This window comes from Camelina sativa, chromosome 18 (assembly GCF_030686135.1).
Source record: "Camelina sativa cultivar CO46 ecotype springtype chromosome 18, ASM3068613v1".
NCBI lineage: Eukaryota > Viridiplantae > Streptophyta > Magnoliopsida > Brassicales > Brassicaceae > Camelina > Camelina sativa.
The window spans coordinates 4,962,998-4,983,655 of record NC_141897.1 but is presented as its reverse complement, the minus strand read 5'-3'; the positions used below and the strand labels follow the sequence as shown (position 1 = coordinate 4,983,655).

The window sequence follows — 20,658 nt, the reverse complement described above, 5'->3', positions numbered from 1 at the left end:
CGTATTTGAATTTCTGGATATAACTAGTATAACTAAGTAAAACTAGTATAACTAAGTAAAACTAGTATAACTAATTAAAACTAGTGTGATCTTGAAATATTAGTAAAACTAGATAAAAATAGTAAGATAAAATGGTTTCAGTAGCGTTCACACCGAATGACTCAACAACGACGAACAACTCAACAACGATATATAAAAACAACGGCGGCGATGACAGACTCAACGACGATGAACAACTCAACTACGAGCGATCTCTGTAACCAATTCAGGAAGAAGAAACGGTGGTGATTAACGACTCAACGACGATGAACAAATCAGCAACGAGCAATCTCTGTAACCAATTTCGGGAAGAAGAAACGGTGGTGATGAACGACTCAACGACGATGAACAAATCAACGGCGAGCGATCTCTGTAACCAATTTCGGGAAGAAGAAATGGCGGTGATGAACGACTCAACAATAAGAATAAAATCCGGAATGACAGCGGCGATGAACCAAATCGTGAAGAAGTACAAGCCAACCGTGAGTGACTCCATCGACTCAATGATAAGTAGTTGGATTTGGTTGAACAAGTAGAACTAAAACTCATTCGTTTTGGTTACGAAGAGATTCATGATTTTTTTGTTCTGCATCTTATTCAGAATTGAATTTTTGGGTTTTAAGTAATACTAGTATATATAGGTACAACTAGTATGTTTTTGTAATGCTGATAAAACTAGATAAAACTAGTCGTATTTTATTTGTAATTAACCGTTTGTTGCAGATAAAAAAAAATAAAACCACACGTGCAGCTGAAAAAAAAGAGTTAAAAAAAATCTGAGAAATGTTACTGCCACGTGTGCAATATGTGTGTTCACACTTAGTGTTCATATTTAGTGTACACACATAGTTATACCAAGTATACTAATTTTACCAAAATTGCAAATAGTTCTACTTTTGGGGTTTTTCCATCTAATTAGTTTTACTCACTCTTAAAATTATATTTTTTAGTTTTACACTTGATTAAAGTCTGTTAATATATAATTATGAACTTTTTATGCATTTATATGTTTAAAATCTACAATTATATAAATTTGTCATCCTAACTTGGTTGTTATTTACAAATTGACATTAAAAGTATAAGGAAACACTTGTTTAGGTTCTTACATAACAACCCAAAATTCATATATTTTAAATGTTATTAAACATTTAAACATTACTTTTGACATTTACTAGTACACATATTATTATATTATCTTTAAAATCATTTTATGGATGTTATATTCCGTTTTACCAGTTTTACCAGTTTATCAGTTTTATTTTTGTTATAGTTGTTTTACTCTGTTATGACAGAGCAAATATACACATCAAGGGAAAAGAAAATCAAACATTACTAGATTTTAAAAATAATTTTTACGATAGTTGTGACATAACCAAGAAAATAGTAGTACAAACCAAAAGATCAAACATGAATCAAACAATGATGTTAGGTGCAATTTCATCATCCATTGAATGTTGCTCAACTGTGACTTTCAACAAACTTAAGCTTCTTGTAAATCTTTGCTTTTAACATCAGCAAAGTTATATTAGTCACATGTGTTTTGAACATTATACTATATATGTGACATTCACACTTAAAATGTATGTTGACGTTCTCTCCCACTGTATCCTGCCAAAAAAATTCTAAAAAAACTCAATTAGTAATACTACTAATTTTACTGGTTGTACTATATTAATCAGTATTACCAGTTTTACTAGTTATACTACATTTACTAATATTACCAGTTTTACCAATTTTACCCAGTCGAGATAGCTGAAAATTGAATGGTTTGAGGTTCTAATCTCTACAATTCACAACGATTCAACAGAAAAATTTATTTCTTATCAACTAAATAGCTCAATCGACCCATAACCCACGGTAAAACACCCAATTTGCTAAATATCTCAAGCAAAATCTAAACTAAATTTCCAAAATTCAAAACCTAGCCCTATTCATCAAAAATTTTATTTTTATGTGGAAGAACGCACTTGTATTTTGAAGGAAAGATTGATACAACTCGAAACAGTTGAAAAATGGTGGCAATGAAAAGTATTGATGAAAAATCGCCGGCGGTGGAGAGCTCCGGCTAAGAACGACAGCGACTGAGGAAGAGAAGAGATTGGTAATGATTTTTTTTTGTTTTTATTTTTGTTTTATAAATAAAAATAAAAATAAAATAAAAGAATTGAAAAAGAAAAGAAGGGTATTTTAGTCTCAACAAATTTCATTAAATGAGAAAGGGGTATGGAGAATAGAGAGGGAGATAAGAGATTTGTAATAAATTTATAGGGACTTTTGAGATGAATTCTCTTTTCTTCCTCAGTACTAATTATAGTTAAGGGATCTGACTCTTCTTCACGAAGTGCCAAATCCATATCTAGTACTCCTAATGTGAAGTCAACTTTCTCTTTCCATTCTGAGAAGTTGGTTCCAGTGAGGATAGGAACAGTAGAGACCATAGATGGCAAATTAGCAGGAAATGATGCTGCGATTTAGAGATATAACAAGCTTTAATTGAGGTTCAAAATTTAAACAACACATTAACAAAAATTATTGAATGCATATGACTTCAAATTATAATGATCATGTGGGTAGTCATTATAATATATCCTAATGTCATAGCTTTCATAAACTTTTTTTTCTTGAATGATGTATCATAATAATTAAGCTATCTGTGGATATACTTAATTAACTCATATACAAACATTCTAATAAATTATTGATCATGTTTTATGTCAATAGCCTACCTGTGGGTAGCTAATTAATACACAAACATATCAAAATTTAAATATTTTGGTTTTCTATGTGCAAATCATTATAAGATAAAACCATTATGGTGTTATCAATTTCTTAATTATGCACAATAAGAGAAACCAATCTTTTATCACTTAATTATTTTTTTTTAAAACAAATAATGTAACTTTGAAACTTAAATCAAACAAAATTCAAGTGTACAAACATCATAACTTAAAGCTTTAATTTTCATTTCTTTAAACCATAAATCTATTATTCTTAATGGATTAATTAGATGTTCATAACCATAAGCTCTGATACCACATGTTAAACATACTTTAACATGAACCCCAAGATCTTAAACATCTATATTAATCACATAATAGAATCATAAAAAGGATTAAAGTAATACCTCCACTCATTGTATAAATGATGCTTTCTTGAATGGTTTCTTTTTCTTCAATGGCTTGAAAGCTTGAAAAGAAACTCTTAGATGATCTTTATGTGGAAAATAAGGTTTCTTTCCCCTTTCCTTTAAACTCTTTTTTTTATGTGTTGTTTTGTTCTTGTGATGATTTGTGATGGAGGAAACCATCTATTTATAGGAGGGAAGAGGACCATTCGTCGTGATGTTCACCATCGTGCAGCACAATACCATTCGTCGTGATGTTCACCATCGTGCAGTACACACTTTGTTAAACATACTTTAACATGAACCCCAAGATCTTAAACATCTATATTAATCACATAATAGAATCATAAAGAGGATTAAAGTAATACCTCCACTCATTGTAGAAATGATGCTTTTTTGAATTATTTCTTCTTCTTCAATGGCTTGAAGGCTTGAAAAGAAACTCTTAGATGATCTTTAGGTGGAAGATAAGATTTCTCTCCCTTTTCCTATAAACTCTTTTATTTATGTGTTGTTTTGTTCTTGTGATGATTTGTGATGGAGCAAACCATCTATTTATAGGAGGGAAGATGACCTTACTCCTCATAAGGGTTCTTTAATATGAACCCCAAGATCTTAAACATCTATATTAATCACATAATAGAATCATAAAGAGGATTAAAGTAATACCTCCACTCATTGTAGAAATGATGCTTCCTTGAATGGTTTCTTCTTCTTCAATGGCTTGAAGGCTTGAAAAGAAACTCTTAGATGATCTTTAGGTGGAAGATAAGGTTTCTCTCCCCTTTCCTATAAACTCTTTTCTTTATGTGTTGTTTTGTTCTTGTGATGATTTGTGATAGACCAAACCATCTATTTATAGGAGGGAAGAGGACCATACTTCTCATAAGGGTTTTGTCTTCTAATTTAATCTCAACCATCCATAATAGTAGAGATGAAGACAGTGGTGACAAGTGTCAGAACAAGTGTCTAGCATTGCTTCAAACACAACATGCAACTTCACACTTGTTCTCTTATAAGCTTTAGCATGACATGTAGCTTAGCACTTGTCCTTATAAGTATAAACATGACACTTAGCTTAACACCGTCATTTTGATTCCCAAATGATGAAAAACAAAATATAACAAACCCAATTAAATAATCTACTAATTATAAGACCACATACATGGGTAAAGAAAATAATTATTTTCTTACACATCTTGCCAACTGTAATGCTTCTCATCACTATCATTTTTCTTCCGTCGCCGTTCCTTGTTCCAATCCACCACTACTTCTGAAATACCAAGAAACTAGATTAGGACCCGCGGTACACCGCGAGACAAATTATTTATAACTAAAACATTTAAATTATAAGTTGTATTCATAAGTTTAAAGCATATAATACTGAAATATAATTTATTTTTTTTACATAATATTTATTAATCAATTTAATTAGATATGTCTATTCTCGGATATCGATAGTGTTAACAAAATACTGAAATGATGTTTTACTCGTTTAACACCAAATTAATGATATTTTAAATTTCTATAAATATCAACAAAACTCGTCCCGCTATATAACTCTGTCCCGAGATATTTTAACTCGCACTATATAATCTTAATTTTAAATATTTATTGTTTTGTATTGTAAAAATTAGATTGAGTTGATATGTTATTTATTAAGGTTGCAACCATTTACATTTTATAAGATTGGTGCTTCTTATAAAGTTCAAATATTTATAATACTTAGAATTCTTAAAACGGTTGAGTATTTCTCATATTTGAAGTTTCGTAAAAGTTTAAATATATTATTAATATTTTAAAGGTCTTCTAACTTTTCATATATTTATAATATTTGAAACTTCCTAAACATTTAAATATTATAAATATTTTTAACATTTTATAAAATATAAATATTTGTAAAATTTTAATTTTTGTAAAATATAAATATTTATAATATTTTACTTTTTAAAATATTTAAAATATTTAACTTTTAAAAAAACTTTAAAATAAAGAACCGCAATAAACCAAAGAAAAGTTTTTTAAGTTTGAATACCTGATAAATCAAGCTTTCTACTCATTTGTATTATGAATCATTTTGGTTTCTTTTATAGTATGACTTTAAATTGGTGGCGATGTGGGATATTATACCCGTATTTTTTATTCATCGATTGAGTAATATATGACCGTTTTTAAAAATTTGTATTACATCATATGCAGGAAAAAAATCACAATTTTTATTAACTAAATATATTATAGAATAATTCAAAATAATTTAAATATAAATTCAAATAAAAAATGAAAGGGAATCATATATTTATGTTTGAATGAAGTACAAAGATTTCCTTATTTTTTAAAATCTTACCTATAATTAACTTTGAAATTTTTGGTAACTAATATTAAAGTCATTGCATTAAATGTAAAAACTTTCCAAAAAGTAATTTTGAGCAAAAACTGCTGCAAAAATACTAGTATAGATAAGCAATAATTTCCATTCAAATGTATGTATTTACCTGATTTGTATTTCTATGGCAAGTCTGAATAATTGGAATGAAGAAATAGTAGCTGTATGGGATGGTTACTTTCTCTCTCGCCGCTTCCTTAGTTCAAAAGTTTCACCTCCTTTAGTTTCTTGCTTAGTTTTCAATTCTTGTCTTTGTATCCTGCGGTTGTGGAAGCGTAGAGGTTTTTAGCGAAGTGGATCTGTAGGTGTGGAGTTTCAGATCTAGCAAGATTGTTTTTCTGGTCCCAGATTCATAGGATCTGATGGTTGCTGGTTTATTCGGGTTGCCGTTTGGGGTCGCGATTCACGGAGGAGAGTATTGGCTAGGCTCAGTTATGACGGTTGATTCTCTTTGTTGAGTATACGTGAATTTGGAGGCTCTCATTTTCTTCTCGCGACGACTCTTCCCTCTTCCTTCCTCAACAAATCTTTGCATCATTGGATCTCGAATCTTCATTATCTCGGTATCTTGTTCGTCTCTACTGTCTTCCTTCTTGGGTCCCCTATTTGCTCTGATCAGATTGTAACCGTTTAAGATCTGGTATCATCAGTTGCTCAAGTTTAGTAGCTTCCCTGTTATGGGCTGTAGTCTCCCTTTTTTTGGTTAAGCTTCTCATCCTTGACTATATCTTTTTGTTAGTTTGGGATTGAGGTTTGGTTGTGTTTGGAATAGATCATTTAGAATTAAGCTTTGTTTAGCTTAATTACTTGTTTTATGTGGCGTTGAAAGGTTCAAGTGGGTCTATTTTATTTTACGGTTACATCCCAGGAGACCCTTGACAAAGTATTTATAGAGAAAGATCCATCTTATACGGAGAAAGCCAAGTTCCATTCTCTTGGCCAGTTGTGTTGAAGCCCGTTATCATCTTTTAGTATGCGGGAAGTCCTTATGGTTTTTCAAGAGCTAATTCAGTCTTGAGATAAGATGTTTTAGTTGTGTCTATGCAATTTCATTCTTCTATTTTATCTTGTGATTTGTAATCTTTCGGAAACTTATCAATATAATCCGTTCAGTGAAAAAAAAAATAAAAAAAAATATATTTCTATTGGCTAATTAAAATGGGATGAATACCCCATCATTATTTATTTCCGGCGGCCTAAACTTGCCTCCACCAGAAATTAAAATTTGCTTCTGCTCCCTTTTTTTTTACTTTTTTTCTTTTTGCTGTTACCGGGCAATGAAGATCCTCGTCGCCGTTAAGCGTGTCGTCGACTACGCCGTCAAGATCCGTGTCAAACCCGATAAGGTACACACAAAACCCATCTCTAGATCTCTCCGTAATCGTTGAATCACCGCTAAAGTTGATTCCTTTATCGTTGAAATCAGACTGGTGTAGATACTCAAAACGTGAAGATGTCGATGAATCCGTTCTGTGAGATCGCGCTTGAGGAAGCGCTTCGAATCAGAGAAGCGGGTTTTGCCAAAGAGGTTGTTGCAGTGAGTATTGGACCTTCACAGTGCGTGGACACGCTTCGTACTGGTTTAGCTATGGGTGCGGATCGTGGAATCCATGTGGAGACCAATTCTAGTTTCCTTCCTTTGACGATAGCTAAGATCTTGAAGAGTCTTGCTGAAGTTGAGAATCCTGGATTGATTTTTCTAGGGAAACAGGTTCGTTTGGCTCTGATTTGATTGGCAAGTTTTGAACTTTGGCTAAAGTTGAGATTTTTCAGGGTTTAGAAGGCAAAAAGATTAGTGTATGAGTCGTAGATTGGTTAAGATGATGAACACTGATCTTTGTTATAGCTTTCAAAGTTGTTGGATCTGCATTATGTTTGGATGAAGTTTGATGTAAAGTGTATTGCTATTGTAAACGTTTTTTTTGTTTACGTGCAGGCGATAGATGATGACTGTAATCAAACAGGACAAATGGTTGCAGCTTTGCTTGGGTGGCCACAAGCAACCTTTGCATCGAAGGTAACGAAGGAGTAGTTCCTTTGAAAGCTTTCTGATCATATGTTATCTTTTATAAGATTTGTTTGTTTATTGTGCTCTACTCGTTGGTGTTTAGTAGGTTGTGTTGGATAAGGATAAGCATGTTGCAACTGTGGATAGAGAAGTAGATGGAGGTCTTGAAACTCTTTGTGTTGAGTTACCTGCTGTGATTACGTAAGTTCTAGATTCTTACATGATTGTGTGACGTCATGACCTCTCTTGAGTTGAGGTTTATATATGTATAATGTATCATGCATCAACTAACCTGTGTATGTTTCAGTTAATCGGATCGGTTCATCATTCTGTTAATTGCATTCTTTGTGGAACTCGTTGTGTGGTTTCACAAATTATTAACCAAACTAGCATATAGCTTTAGTAGAAAGGTGTAACAACTCTCGTTGTGTTTATAACAGCTTTTGATTTTACAATGCAGAACTGATTTGAGGCTGAACCAACCAAGATATGCATCACTTCCTAACATAATGAAGGCGAAATCAAAGCCTATAAAGAAAATGACGGTGCAAGATCTGAAAGTTGACGTTAAATCTGACATAGAGATCTTGGAAGTCACGGAGCCTCCAAAGAGGAAATCTGGGGTTATGGTTTCTTCAGTGGATGAGTTGATTGACAAGCTCAGAAATGAAGCTCATGTATTTTGAAAGAAGAACCTTCTATATGTCTTTATCCCAACAGTCTAATAGACTTGATCATCTTTGTTCTTAGCCACATTGCTTATTAAAGGAATCAAGTGGAACTGTGGAAGTAAATAAATAAATCAAATGTGAATCGTTTTGTTCAGTAAGTTACCTTGGATGTAAAAGTACACACATTTATCTGATTATCTTTTCTTAAGCCATGTGTCTGATGAGGTCATCATATCGAAGGTCAGCTATGGTTATACGATGTGGAAGTATCGTTGATAAAGTGAAGCCTCTAGCTAGACCATATAAAAAGCATCTAAGATGAGTTCAGAAGATAACAAAAGGAGGAAGAAATAATGACCTTAAAGAACATTTCCTTATGTAGACTCCATCAAAGACCAAATGTGACCTGGAGATCTTGTTTCTCTAGACCTTACAAATCCAAAATTGATCATCAAACTCATGTTACCATCTCCGAGTTCGATGATTGGGACAGTAAGGAATATTTTTCCCAGCCCTAATCACTATTTCACTATAGCTCATGGTTCAAAAACGAAGCTCCTTAGAGCATCTCCAGTGGAGTCTCTTTTTATCACTTTTATAGACATGAAGCGGACGTCCAAATATCTGGTAGTAGGTTACTTAAAGCGTCTTGTGTGTATAACATTTTTTCTTATTGGTACAGTGGTTCCGGAACTCCAGAGCGAGAACATATAAAGTAGCTTAACATATGCAAAAGAACACAAATATATAGCAATCATTCACTAAGTCGGACAAGACTTTTCTCATATCCTGAAATTAGACAAATATGACTTTCCATCAAAGATGTTTGCAAGGTATCCTGCAGTGTACTCTGGTATGGTGATATCTTTGTACTTTGCAGGGTTTTCATCAGACAAGAGCTCTTTAATCGGTCCATAAACCGTGGAATTTGGAGACAGACTTGAGCTAAAGAAGCAAGCAATGGAAATCCGCGGTCCATCTCTGTTCGCTCGTACCCTATGCTCCACACTCAAAAACTTGTCGTTCGTTATCAGCTGCAAAGCAGAATGTCTCAAATATATATGGAAAGACTGTTTTTTTTTTAGTTGAAAGAATGCAACAATTGGACTTGCCTGCATGAAATCACCAATGTTGACGACAAGAGCTCCAGAAACAGGAGGGACATCGACCCAATAATCTTGATGGAGAACTTGAAGACCGCCGATTTGGTCTTGAAGAAGTAGCGTGAAGAAAGAGTTATCGGTGTGTTTACTTATCCCCAAAGTTAGGTCTGGCTGAGGGCAAGGTGGATAGTAATGGCAAACCATGAACAAACCCTTAAGACAATCCATCCTCTTCAGTATCTCAGAGTCTAAACCTAAAGCTTCTGATAGAAGTTGGAAGAGCAAATCTCCCAATTCCATTACATGCTTCGTGTATTCGATCACAGCACCCCTAAAATCATCATATATTAAGAATTAAAAGAAAATTATCTTCGTTACTCTTACTCGAAATAATCACCAAATGCTAAAAACTATTCTAGTGTATCCGAATCAAAGTGAACCAATTACCAAGTAAACAAAATACATCGAACCTAAACGAAGGTAATATCAGATTGTCTACTTTTAAATTATGTATTGTGGATGGTAAGAAATAGAATAATTAATCACAACAAATATACTATTAATCACTATAAAAGTTACCTGCACGCTACTGGAATATCCTCTGGATTTGGAGGATCTGGAGCAATGTAACAAGTGAAGGAGTCTCTCCAATTCATAGGAGAAGAATGATAGAGATCGAAATTATTGTTATAAAGAAATCTCTTGTTTAAATCGCTAGACATGTATTGTTTCTTCACCTCTGGATCTTCTTCGTGAAACTTTCGAACTCCTTGTTTCATCTCTTCAAGAACAGTTAAAGGAACACCATGATTGATCACCTGAAAAAATCCCCACTTCTCAGCTGCGTCTTTGATCTTTGAAACGACGCTGTTTCTTGCAGATGTAACATCATTACTGATTTCTCCGAGGTCGATGATTGGGACGGTGAGGTCATCCTCGGAGATATCCGAAGGTCTGTTGTTTGATAAGGTTGAAGAAGGAACATGGAAGATTCGAGGAACTTCGGTTATTTCGGCATCGACGAGTCCTTTAACTCCGGTGTTCGTCGAGATAAAAGTCGTGAGATCGTTCATACGATCGGTTTTGTCTGCCATGTCTCTTTTTTCTTCTTTTTATTTCTTTTGTCGATAGGAAGATTCAATGATTTAAGACAGAACACGGGAGTAAAAAAGATAAGTGTTGAAGTGTGTGGTGTCTTTAAGTCTTTGTTTGTTGACTGGTGAATTGAGATTGTTAGAGACGTGTTGTGTAATTGTGCAAAGAATTCAAAGGATCAAACTGACTGTTGGAGATTCCGACAGAGGAACTTTTTTTTTTTTTTTTTTTCTTTGAACACTGAGTTTTATTGAAAAATCAAAACAGAGTTTACAAGCCCAATTACAGCCCAAAAGATGAAGATACGTAATCTCAATATCACACGTGGCTAACACACATACAACGTTGCCGTCAACACTCCGATTCCGGTGAATTCAATCCCATCCGAAGCCAAATCACCTCTAGAGAAAATATTTTAAAGTTAAATATTTAAAGGCAAAAAACGAGTAAAAATTTAAAATTGGAGATGCGGGGTATCGATCCCCGTACCTCTCGCATGCTAAGCGAGCGCTCTACCATCTGAGCTACATCCCCATTCATTATCGTTTTCATGAATAAATTATATATATAAAAACGCAACGTTTTCTAACCCACTAGAATTTTTGACCTTATGAAGTAGATCAAGGTATGTTTCTAATTCAATACCGCCTTATTATTGGTTGTACACGAAGTACCAACATTTGTAGTGTATGGATCTTAAATTATTGAATGAAGTGTTTGACCATTAAAAATACTGAAGAAGCTTTTTTTTTTGTTCAAAAATATATTAGAGATTTCCTTAATAGTTTAAATAATTAACATTATATAATTAACATTATTTTAAATGATATTATATTAATAAATTATATTAATGTTAATGCAAACTATAGTAATGTTAATGTTAGTGTAAATTATTATAATGTTAATGTAAACTATGTTAATGTTAATGTAAACTATATTAACAATAAATTATATAATTTATTAATGTTAATGTTTATGTAAACTATATTAACAATAAATTATATAATTTATTAATGTTAATGTTTATGTAAACTATATTAACATTATATAATTTATTGTTAATATAGTTTACATTAACATTAACATTAATATTAATATAGTTTACATTAACATTATAACTTCATTAAAGAACAAGATCATATGTGTGACTGAGACACAATGGCGTATATATGATGTGGAGACTAAAATCTGGAGGAAGAGAAGGGCCCTCATACTGGATTTGTGCTGTTAATATTAATGTTTATATTAACACTATATAATTTATATTAACATTAATATAATTAATAACTATAGATTAATGTTAATTTTTATAATGTTAATGTAAACTATAGTAATGTTAATGTTAATATAATTTATTATAATGTTAATGTAAACTATGTTAATTACATTAACATTATATAATTAACATTATAGTAACATTATATAGTTTGTCAATCTCTAATATAATTAACATTATTTTCAATGATTTGTCAAATTAAATTTAAACTATTAGAGCTTTTTAACATTATATAATTAACATCATTTCTTTTCCCACACTTCCGATTCCTAAACTTTTCTTTCCAAACCAACTGAAATTTTAAAGTTAATTCTCTTCGGAAAAGGCAACATTTCAAAAATAAAATCCAGTTTCTACTTCGAAATTAGCAATATTGATAGCTAATAACTGGAAAAAATTATACGGTCAAAAAAGGAAACAAAGATGATATTTTCACACATATATTATACCTTTCCATTTTCTATTAGAAATGAAATTTGTTAACAATGCAACTGAAAAGAATAAAATCATACGATTAGAAAAAATAAATGATAAAAATCTCTAATAATAAATTCTCAATTAAAATTTAAAATTGTGACGTGCAATTGTTTATTTCTTTTCTTTCGCTATTTTTGTGTGTGGCCTAAGCTATGATAGATCACATATAGTTTAGTCAACATAGTTTAGGTATGTCATAGTTTTGTATCTAAATTATTAAGAAGCCAACTTACACGCAATATGTACCTAAACTATGCTCATTAAGTACATATTCATAGTTTAGGCCTACTTTTGTTTGTGGTCTAAACTATAATAACATCAACATTTTCTCATGTGGAAGCTCCATATTCCGTATTCCGCCACGGTCTGCCATCAATTCAACCGTTTACACCCCTCTTCTGGTATCCCATAACTTTTGGCTACTATATCTATGTTTAGTTACTTATGATGTAGACTTTTTTTGTTATTATTAGATCTTGTCTTAGGCGACTCCACTGGCTCCCTTGTCAATCCTCCTACGGTAACCATCTCATTTATTCTTGATAATTAAAGATTATGAATCTAGCATCTAGATTAGTCACTGAATAGCTAAGATTCTGTAACAAGTCATGACGGACTGATGTCACAAGCACTGCTAATAAGCAAAAGAAGCATGACACTTAGAAGATCTCGAGAACAAGTAAAACAAAAGGTACTCTTTGTTCATCCAAAAACTTTTATCCGTATCATCCATCAAACTCTCATTGGATGTTATTATAATTTCATGATTACACGTACGAGAAAGACAACACACCAAATAAATAAATAAACAAGACAAGTCCATGAGATATATGCATTAATCAAATGTATTTCTATAGGTTTGCTTTTCTGCATATACCAAAGAACCAATCAATCCCTCGTTTTAAAATTTTTGGTTATGCAAGCTTCAAACCAATGAATGCTTAATCTAACCAATGGTCCCTTACGAAGTCCACATTTATAGGTTTACCAGACTGATATTGATATCTGCTATGTAGAATTCCACACCCAATGGTTTAGACCAACCAGATGATATCATTTGCTGTTTAGAAACCCCATTGTGTAGATAAGATTTAAGACTTGTTTTAATTGAAACTATTTTCGGTTTTCTAATTATGAGATAGTTATATAAATAAAAAGTTATTGACAAATTCTACTATTTCAAAAATATTATTTTATTATTTTGTAAACAAATATAAACTTTTCTTTTGTTAGTTATTTGATTAATTAAAATGCAATATCATTTTTCGTAATATATCAAATCAAAACTGGTTAAAGTTTAAAAAAATAAGTATATTTGTAAACAAATATAAACTTTTCTTTTGTTAGTTATTTGATTAATTAAAATGCAATATCATTTTCGTAACATATCAAATCAAAACTGGTTAAAGTTTTAACATTGCTAAAATAAGTATATAGAGATATTTCTAAAATATAAGCAATGTTGTATCTTAATTTTAAAATATAACTATCATTATTAAACGATTTAGATATACAAATATTTATTCTTAGTTTTATAAAAAAATTTAGTTTTATTCTTGTTCTAAATAGTTTGTTATTGTTTCGTAAGATTTCTGAAACAATAAATAGAATTTGTTAAATAATTGCGAAAATATTGTTTATTATTTTATAAACCAATATAAGTTTTTCTTTTATTAGTTATTAAATTAATTACAATGTAATGGCATTTTTGTAATATACCACATAATAGTAGGATTAAACTTTAACAACATTGCTTAAATAAGTTTATAGAGATATTGAAACCAAATCTTGTAAGAATAAAATTTATTATGTCATTAAAGTGCTATCTTATTATATAAATTTAGGTTTTAAAAGTTAGCCATAAACATGATTTTAACACGTGTCAAGTTATTAATCTGAGATTTTGACAAGTGTAAAAGTTATTATTTAATAGGAGAAATTTGAGATTATGACAAAAAATAAAAAATTGTTTAAAACAACATTAAATATATAATTATAAAAAGTTACAAAATTAAACAGTTTTTTTAAAAATAATTATAATGAGATTATATATTTCATGAAATTTGAAATTATAACACCATTTACTTATTTTTAGTTTTAAGTTATTAATTCAACAAAAAATAGAAAAGGGATTAAGGAAAATGTACAGTTAATTCTTAATTCTAAAAAATGTAAATACTCACTTCTATATAAATATAGACCATCTCACATTTTTTATCTACAAAATAATTTATTCAAAAACAATGCTTTAAACTTTGTTCCATTGGTAAAAAAGTTTTAATGGGAAGATAAATTTTCCTTATTTTTAAACCAAAACTTTCTCCTACTTTTTTTTTTCCAGTTTGGAATAGGTAAGGTTAATACGTTGACCAAAAAAAAATGTAAGATTAATATATGCGTCTTCTTTTTCTAATAATATAAACAACAAATTTATATGCAAATTTTTTTTTATAAATAACGTACAACAAATTTTGATATATTTTTCTTAAGTTTAATTTTATTTACAAAACTTTAAAACCCGCTTATCGGGCAGGTCCTTGTCTAGTATGAATTAATTTCTGACATAATATATATTTACTAGATTAGGACCCGCCCGATGTGCGGGTTTAGAGTTTTTAAATTAAAATTAAATTTAACTAAGAATATAAAGTAAATATTTTTAGTAAATAAAAATATCTATAAAAGTAAAGAGATACACCGAGGTGTCGAATGTGATATTTGTTGTAAACGGTGTGACTCTCTGGTTGTGAGTATTAATCATGTTTTCTTTGAATGCCCTCGCTCGTGTGAAATTTGAGATTTATCTCCGACTCCAGTCTCGTCAGAGAGTTTTCTATATGAGTCGGTGTACTCGAATTTGTTTTCTGGAGGGATGCCTCTAAACAAGGTGATCCTGATTAGCTTCTTCAATTATCATGGGTTTTATGGGCAATCTGGAAGACCATAAATAAATAAAAATTTCAAGGTTTAGAGATCGAGCCGAATGATATAATTGCTCAGGATTTAGGCGATAAGTTAGACTGGAAAGAGGCTCTCTTTTACGGCGATCATATAAGTTCCATCTCCGTCTTCGGATGTCCAGGTTTCTTCACCTCGTTGTCAGATTGATGGTTCTTAGAAAGCAACCAATGTGCATTCAGGATTGGGATGGTGGTGTTGCATAGGTGAGGAGCAAACCTTGTTGGTTGGGGGCAAGTGTTAAGACGGAGCCCTTCCCCCTGAATACTAAGTTAGAAGCGTTTTTGTGGGACATGTAGCAGATACGTGCTGTAGGGATCGATTGTCAACATTTCGAGAATGATTTTGCTGAGTTACTCACTATGTTGCAGTCTCCTCCAACCTGCTCGATGAGTTTAACTCTCTGCAGTCATTTCCACTATTCTCCATCTCTTGGATCCCGCGTGCATCAAATACAAAGACGGATTGTCTTGCCTGTGTTTCGTGTGCTCTCATCTCTGAAGTTTCTTTTGTAAACACCTTCCTCCGGCTTGGACAATTAACCGAACAATTTCTTTTTAATTTATTGTTTGGTTGAAAAAGATTAAATAATTAGATACACTTTTAGTTTAAAAAATAGTTGTAGATGATTTCAAAGTTATTAAAATAAAATAAAATTTAACTAATAATATATTTAATTTTTTTCGTAAGTAAAAAAAATATATAAAAGTAAAGAGATTAACTTTTATTCTAGAAAATAGTTGTTTTTTTTTTGCTATAATACACTAATGTATATCCATTTACAAATCTACTATCTACATTACCACTAAAAATGTATTTGTACACACAAATACTCCCTCTATTTAACAAAGAGTGTCATTTTGACAAATTGCACACAAATTAAGAAAAACTTGAATTATACATATATGTCATTATTTAATAACTAATTTATCATTTAAATATAATATAAAAAAACTTTGGGTTAAGGGTAAATTAGAAAATTTGAAGTAAAAAATCACATTGGAAATATAAAGTGACAGTCTTTGTGAAACAAAGAAAAAATTCTGTAATTACTTTTTAGTCTTTACTACTACCAAAAAATTGTCTTTATTATATATTTTTTCACTTTAACATTTTTATAGTTACAAAAATGCATACATTAATATTACATACTCCTATCTTATATATTACAATAGCTGTCTTTTTGAATAAATTATTTGATTGGTGAAAAAAATATGAGACGATCTATTTTTATTTTATTTTATTTTTACTTCAACAATATTTTTCTTTATGTAAAGGTGAGTATTTACATTTTTTAGAAACAGTAATTAATTGCATAATTTTCACAATCATTTTTTATCTTATATAAAAAGTAATCATTTTCTTGTAAAATTTCTAAATTTTAAAGCATTTAAAATTTTATAATTTTATTGTAGTTGCCTTTTATTATTTTTAAAACTGTTAAAAAAACTTTTGTTTTATATTTGGAAGTTTACTTTTTTAATATTTTAAAGAAAATAAAGTTTTCTTTTCTCTATTTTACTTTTATATAAAACTTTTTTATGATAGGTTTTGAATTTTTACATTTTTTGATAATAAATTTAGAATTGACATGTGTCAACATCTGAATAATACAATTGACATATGTCGTCACGATCTTGTTGATGAGTAACTTTGACATCAAAATTTATATAATAAATTTATTAATATTTAATAATAATAATAATAATAATAATAATAAAAATAACAATTATAGTTTTAAAAGTTGTTGGTAAACAATTAATTTTTAACAGATGAAATTTTTGTATTCAAAATATCTACGACCAAATTTTGTGCCGCTAAAATTTTAAATCCAAAATATTTACGGCCAAAAATAACATAGCCATAGTTTCCAAGTTAAAATATGGAGAGACGCATCGAATAATGAGATCGTGGAGTACAGTTTTTCGTTGGGAGTTAAAAATAATAATAATAAGTTCCATAATGTTTTTATTTATTTATTGATAAATAAATGTTAAAATAAATAATCCAAAACCAGAAGAACCGAACTCTCTCGTCCTCCTCCTCCTCCTCAGCCGAACAAGAAGACTCTCTCTGTCTCCGTCAGACAAATCTCGCTAGCAAATTCAGAGAGATGGGTTTCTTCTCTTTCCTTGGAAGAGTTCTCTTCGCTTCTCTTTTCATCCTCTCCGCTTGGCAAATGTGATCTCTCACGTCCTCCTTCTCGATCTGTTTCTCGTGTTCCTTGATTATGTGATTTGGGTTTTTTTTTTTTTTTTTTTTTTCTTACAATGAAATTGCTTCCTGCTAGATCTAATCTAGGAATTGAGAAGCTTTGTAGACTCCTTCTTTGTAATCTAGGGTTTTGTGAAAATCGAATTCTCAGCTGAATGAATCTATCAACTTTTGATTTTTGGATACTTGTTCAGATCTGGATCTCTTACTATAATATCGCAGACTTTTTGTTTTATGTTTTTTCGTGATCTCTAAATACTGCATATTATTAATCAAAGTTTGCATATTTATTGTATTAGTTTGGTCATTGTTGATCTGCATTAGGTCACATAGAACTGTTCTCTCTTAATTCTGACATAGAAAGAGATTGGATTCGTTTATAGAGAGGTCTCCACAATCCAATGTGATTGCTGCTCATCTTCCAGATGCTGTGTCGGTTTGGTTATTCTAGTGTATACTGATCTAGAGAGAAGCATCATTAGCTCTAAATGGAACACGATCGTAGCTTTAATCTAAGATTGTTTTCGTTACTATTCCGTTACTATTGTTCTTAGAAGAAGCTACTCAAAATATCCTCTACCTCTTTTGACCATATTACTAAATTTTAACTATGCTTATTTGGGGGATTTTTTTAGGTTCAACGACTTTGGAGTTGATGGTGGTCCTGCAGCGAAAGAATTGGCTCCAAAGCTTAATTTGGCTAAGGCACATCTATCTTCTAGATTAGGGGTTACTTTGCCCAAGATAGAGGTAAAGGATCTAGTCCTTATGATGTTCTTTTGTCATGCGGTCACTGTCTTTATGTCTTTATATAACCTAGAGAATTATTTTTTTTGTAGGTGAGACAAGTCGTTGTTACTATTATTGCCCTGAAAGGAGCCGGAGGCTTACTCTTTGTTATTGGAAACATCGTTGGTGCTTATCTTCTGGTTAGGCTTCTTCTTGTTCATACCATGTTTACAAATAATGGGATCCAAGGCTTTACTCATTATCTGACCTTAAGATCTCATTTATCTGTTTGTGTTTAGGCTTTCTACTTGGTGGTTGTCAGTCCCATCCTGTATGATTTCTACAACTATGGACCTCAGGAACGTCATTTCTCTCTTCTGTTGACTGAGTTCTTGCAGGTTTGTTCAGAACTTCTGTTTAATTTTCGTAATCTCCAGAAACTGGGACTGTGTTTGCATTAGGGTGCAAGTCTCTATCTGTTGAATCGAAAAGAATTTAGCTTAACAACTTAAACATTTTAGTCTTATAAAGCCAAGATCATCCCATCTATTACAATTATCAATATATCTCGATTAAAATCTCATTCCGTTTGTTATTGCAGAGCGTTGCACTCTTTGGAGCATTGCTCTTCTTTATTGGAATGAAGAACTCGACACCGAAGAGGATGTTGAAGAAGAGGACACCTAAGCCAAAAGCTGCTTAGTATCAATATTATTTTTCTTCTGGCTTTTGCCATCAGCAATACCTTTGGCTTTTCCTTTTTTCCCGATGAAATATTTTCTTAGAACTTTGGTTTTCTTTCTCTCTAGGATTCTTAGGATAGCTCAGTCATCATGATATACTTCATCTTTTACTTTGATTTGATATTGGGAATTTTGAAGTTTTGATTTGTTGAAATTTGAACCATGGATGATGCAAATGTTGAACACCGATTTAGCAACTTGATCGATGAAAAGAACTTTCAGATTAGGAGAACTTTCAAAATCGAAGGGACAAACCTGATCGATGAAAGGAACCTTCAGATTTAGAGAATTTTAAAGGAAACAAATTAGGAGACATCACCCGAAAAGTCCCTCTCACCAAAATTATAATCTCCTATTTAAGCTAAGAGAATTCATCTCAAAACATCCTATAAAATTTTTACAAATCTCCTATCTCCCTCTCTATTCTGCATACCCCTTTCTCATTTAATGAAATATGTTTAGACTAAAATACTCCTTTTTTTTGTCAACTATTGAATCACAACTAGCCGGCCCATTAGCCAAACTCCTACATTCGTAGGAGCCGGGACTCGATCCCGGGTGTGATGGTGCCTTCTACAAATGGACTTACCTTCTGCCACTGCAATAAGGTCACTTCACTAAAATACCCTTCTTTCATTTCTCAATTTTTATTTTTTATTTTTATTTTTAAAACAAAAATAAAACCAAAAAAAAAAATCATTACTGATCTCTTCTCTTCCTCAGTCGCCGTCGTTCTTCACCGGAGCTCTCCACCGCCGGTGATTTTTCATCGGAACTCTCCAATTGCCACCGTTTCTTCACATTTTTCGAGTTGTATCAAGCTTTCCTTCAAAATACAAGTGTGTTCTTCAACATAAGAATAATTTTTTTAATGAATAGGGTTAGGTTTTGGATGTTGGAAATTTAGATTAGATTTTGCTTGAGATGCTTAGCAAATTGAGTGTTTTACCATGGGTTATGGGTCGATTGAGCTATTTAGTTGATAAGAAATGAATTTTACTGTTGAATCGTAGTGAATTGTAGAGATTAGAATGCCAAACTATTCAATTTTCAGTTATCCCAACTGGGTAAAATTGGTAAAACTGATAATATTAGTAAATGTAGTATAACTAGTAAAACTAGTAATACTGATTAATGTAGTACAACCAGTAAAACTAGTAGTATTACTAATTGAGTTTTTTTAGAATTTTTTTGGCAGGATAAAATGGGAGAGAACGTTAGCATATATTTTAAGCAAGAATGTCGTATATATAGTATAATGTTCAAGACACATGTGAAGAATATAACTTTGTTGATGTTAAAAACAAGGATATAAAAGAAGCTTGAGTTTGTTGAAAGTCACGTTAAATTACAGTTGAGCAACATTCAAAAGATGATGAAATTGCACCTAACACCATTGTTTGATTCATGTTTGATCTTTTGGTTTGTACTACTACTTTCTTGGTTATGTCTCAACTATTGTAAAACTTATTTTAAAATTTAGTAATGTTTGATTTTCCTTTCTCTTGATGTGTATATTTGCTCTGTCATAACAGAGTAAAACATCTATAACAAAGATAAAACTGGTAAAACTGGTAAAACTGAATTGAAAATCCATAAAATGATTTTATAGATAACATAATAATGTGTGTACTAGTAAACGTCAAAAGTAATGTTTAAATGTTTACTAAGAATGAAATTTTTAAAAAATATATGAATTTTGGGTTGTTATGTAAGAACCTAAACAAGTGTTTCCTTATACTTTAAGGTCACTTTGTAAATAATAATCAAGTTAGAATGACAAAGTTATACAATTGTAGGTTTTAAACATATGAATGCATAAAAAACTCATAATTATA

General features: G+C 31.1%; 3 protein-coding genes, 1 long non-coding RNA gene and 1 other non-coding gene across 6 annotated transcripts; 3 read left to right on the top strand and 2 right to left on the bottom strand.

Annotated features, from left to right (window-relative positions):
• The first annotated feature begins 6,435 nt into the window (after window positions 1–6,435).
• Window positions 6,436–8,433, top strand: LOC104760607 (electron transfer flavoprotein subunit beta, mitochondrial-like). 2 transcript variants are annotated; one of them, XM_010483558.2, is made up of 5 exons: window positions 6,436–6,892; window positions 6,973–7,257; window positions 7,483–7,563; window positions 7,661–7,755; window positions 8,015–8,433. In XM_010483558.2, exons 1-5 carry the CDS (start codon window positions 6,710–6,712, stop codon window positions 8,238–8,240), a joined length of 870 nt encoding a protein of 289 aa, XP_010481860.1. In that variant the 5' UTR covers window positions 6,436–6,709; the 3' UTR covers window positions 8,241–8,433. The 2 variants fall into 2 exon arrangements, 1 of the variants encoding a protein (XP_010481860.1); XR_015588864.1 differs by having other exon boundaries at window positions 6,466–6,892; window positions 7,658–7,755.
• A 444-nt stretch (window positions 8,434–8,877) lies between these two features.
• LOC104760606 (1-aminocyclopropane-1-carboxylate oxidase homolog 10) lies at window positions 8,878–10,665 on the bottom strand. The gene is made up of 3 exons (XM_087499214.1): window positions 9,908–10,665; window positions 9,338–9,659; window positions 8,878–9,259 (listed from the first exon to the last, which is right to left on the bottom strand). The coding sequence occupies exons 1-3, from the start codon at window positions 10,420–10,422 to the stop codon at window positions 9,008–9,010; spliced, it is 1,089 nt and encodes a 362-aa protein (XP_087355340.1). The 5' UTR covers window positions 10,423–10,665; the 3' UTR covers window positions 8,878–9,007.
• A 219-nt stretch (window positions 10,666–10,884) lies between these two features.
• On the bottom strand, window positions 10,885–10,957 carry TRNAA-AGC (transfer RNA alanine (anticodon AGC)). Its single transcript has one exon. It is a non-coding gene; the product is annotated as a tRNA-Ala (tRNA).
• Window positions 10,958–12,446: 1,489 nt separating this feature from the next.
• Window positions 12,447–12,867, top strand: LOC147921541 (uncharacterized). The gene is made up of 3 exons (XR_015589072.1): window positions 12,447–12,577; window positions 12,650–12,696; window positions 12,783–12,867. It is a non-coding gene; the product is annotated as an uncharacterized LOC147921541 (long non-coding RNA).
• Window positions 12,868–16,988: 4,121 nt separating this feature from the next.
• Window positions 16,989–18,974, top strand: LOC104760604 (uncharacterized). The gene is made up of 5 exons (XM_010483555.3): window positions 16,989–17,315; window positions 17,984–18,098; window positions 18,188–18,277; window positions 18,377–18,475; window positions 18,679–18,974. The coding sequence occupies exons 1-5, from the start codon at window positions 17,248–17,250 to the stop codon at window positions 18,778–18,780; spliced, it is 474 nt and encodes a 157-aa protein (XP_010481857.1). The 5' UTR covers window positions 16,989–17,247; the 3' UTR covers window positions 18,781–18,974.
• Window positions 18,975–20,658: the final 1,684 nt, after the last annotated feature.

Coding starts and splice junctions, on each gene's coding strand:
- LOC104760604 (XM_010483555.3), top strand. CDS start 17,248: ATGGGTTTCTTCTCTTTCCTTGGAAGAGTTCTCTTCGCTTCTCTTTTC. Junction 18,099..18,187: donor TTACTTTGCCCAAGATAGAG/GTAAAGGATCTA, acceptor TTTTTTTTGTAG/GTGAGACAAGTCGTTGTTAC. Junction 18,476..18,678: donor TGTTGACTGAGTTCTTGCAG/GTTTGTTCAGAA, acceptor TTGTTATTGCAG/AGCGTTGCACTCTTTGGAGC.
- LOC104760606 (XM_087499214.1), bottom strand. CDS start 10,422: ATGGCAGACAAAACCGATCGTATGAACGATCTCACGACTTTTATCTCG. Junction 9,660..9,907: donor GATATTCCAGTAGCGTGCAG/GTAACTTTTATA, acceptor TGATGATTTTAG/GGGTGCTGTGATCGAATACA. Junction 9,260..9,337: donor ACATTGGTGATTTCATGCAG/GCAAGTCCAATT, acceptor TCTGCTTTGCAG/CTGATAACGAACGACAAGTT.
- LOC104760607 (XM_010483558.2), top strand. CDS start 6,710: ATGAATACCCCATCATTATTTATTTCCGGCGGCCTAAACTTGCCTCCA. Junction 7,564..7,660: donor AAGCAACCTTTGCATCGAAG/GTAACGAAGGAG, acceptor GGTGTTTAGTAG/GTTGTGTTGGATAAGGATAA. Junction 7,756..8,014: donor GAGTTACCTGCTGTGATTAC/GTAAGTTCTAGA, acceptor TTTACAATGCAG/AACTGATTTGAGGCTGAACC.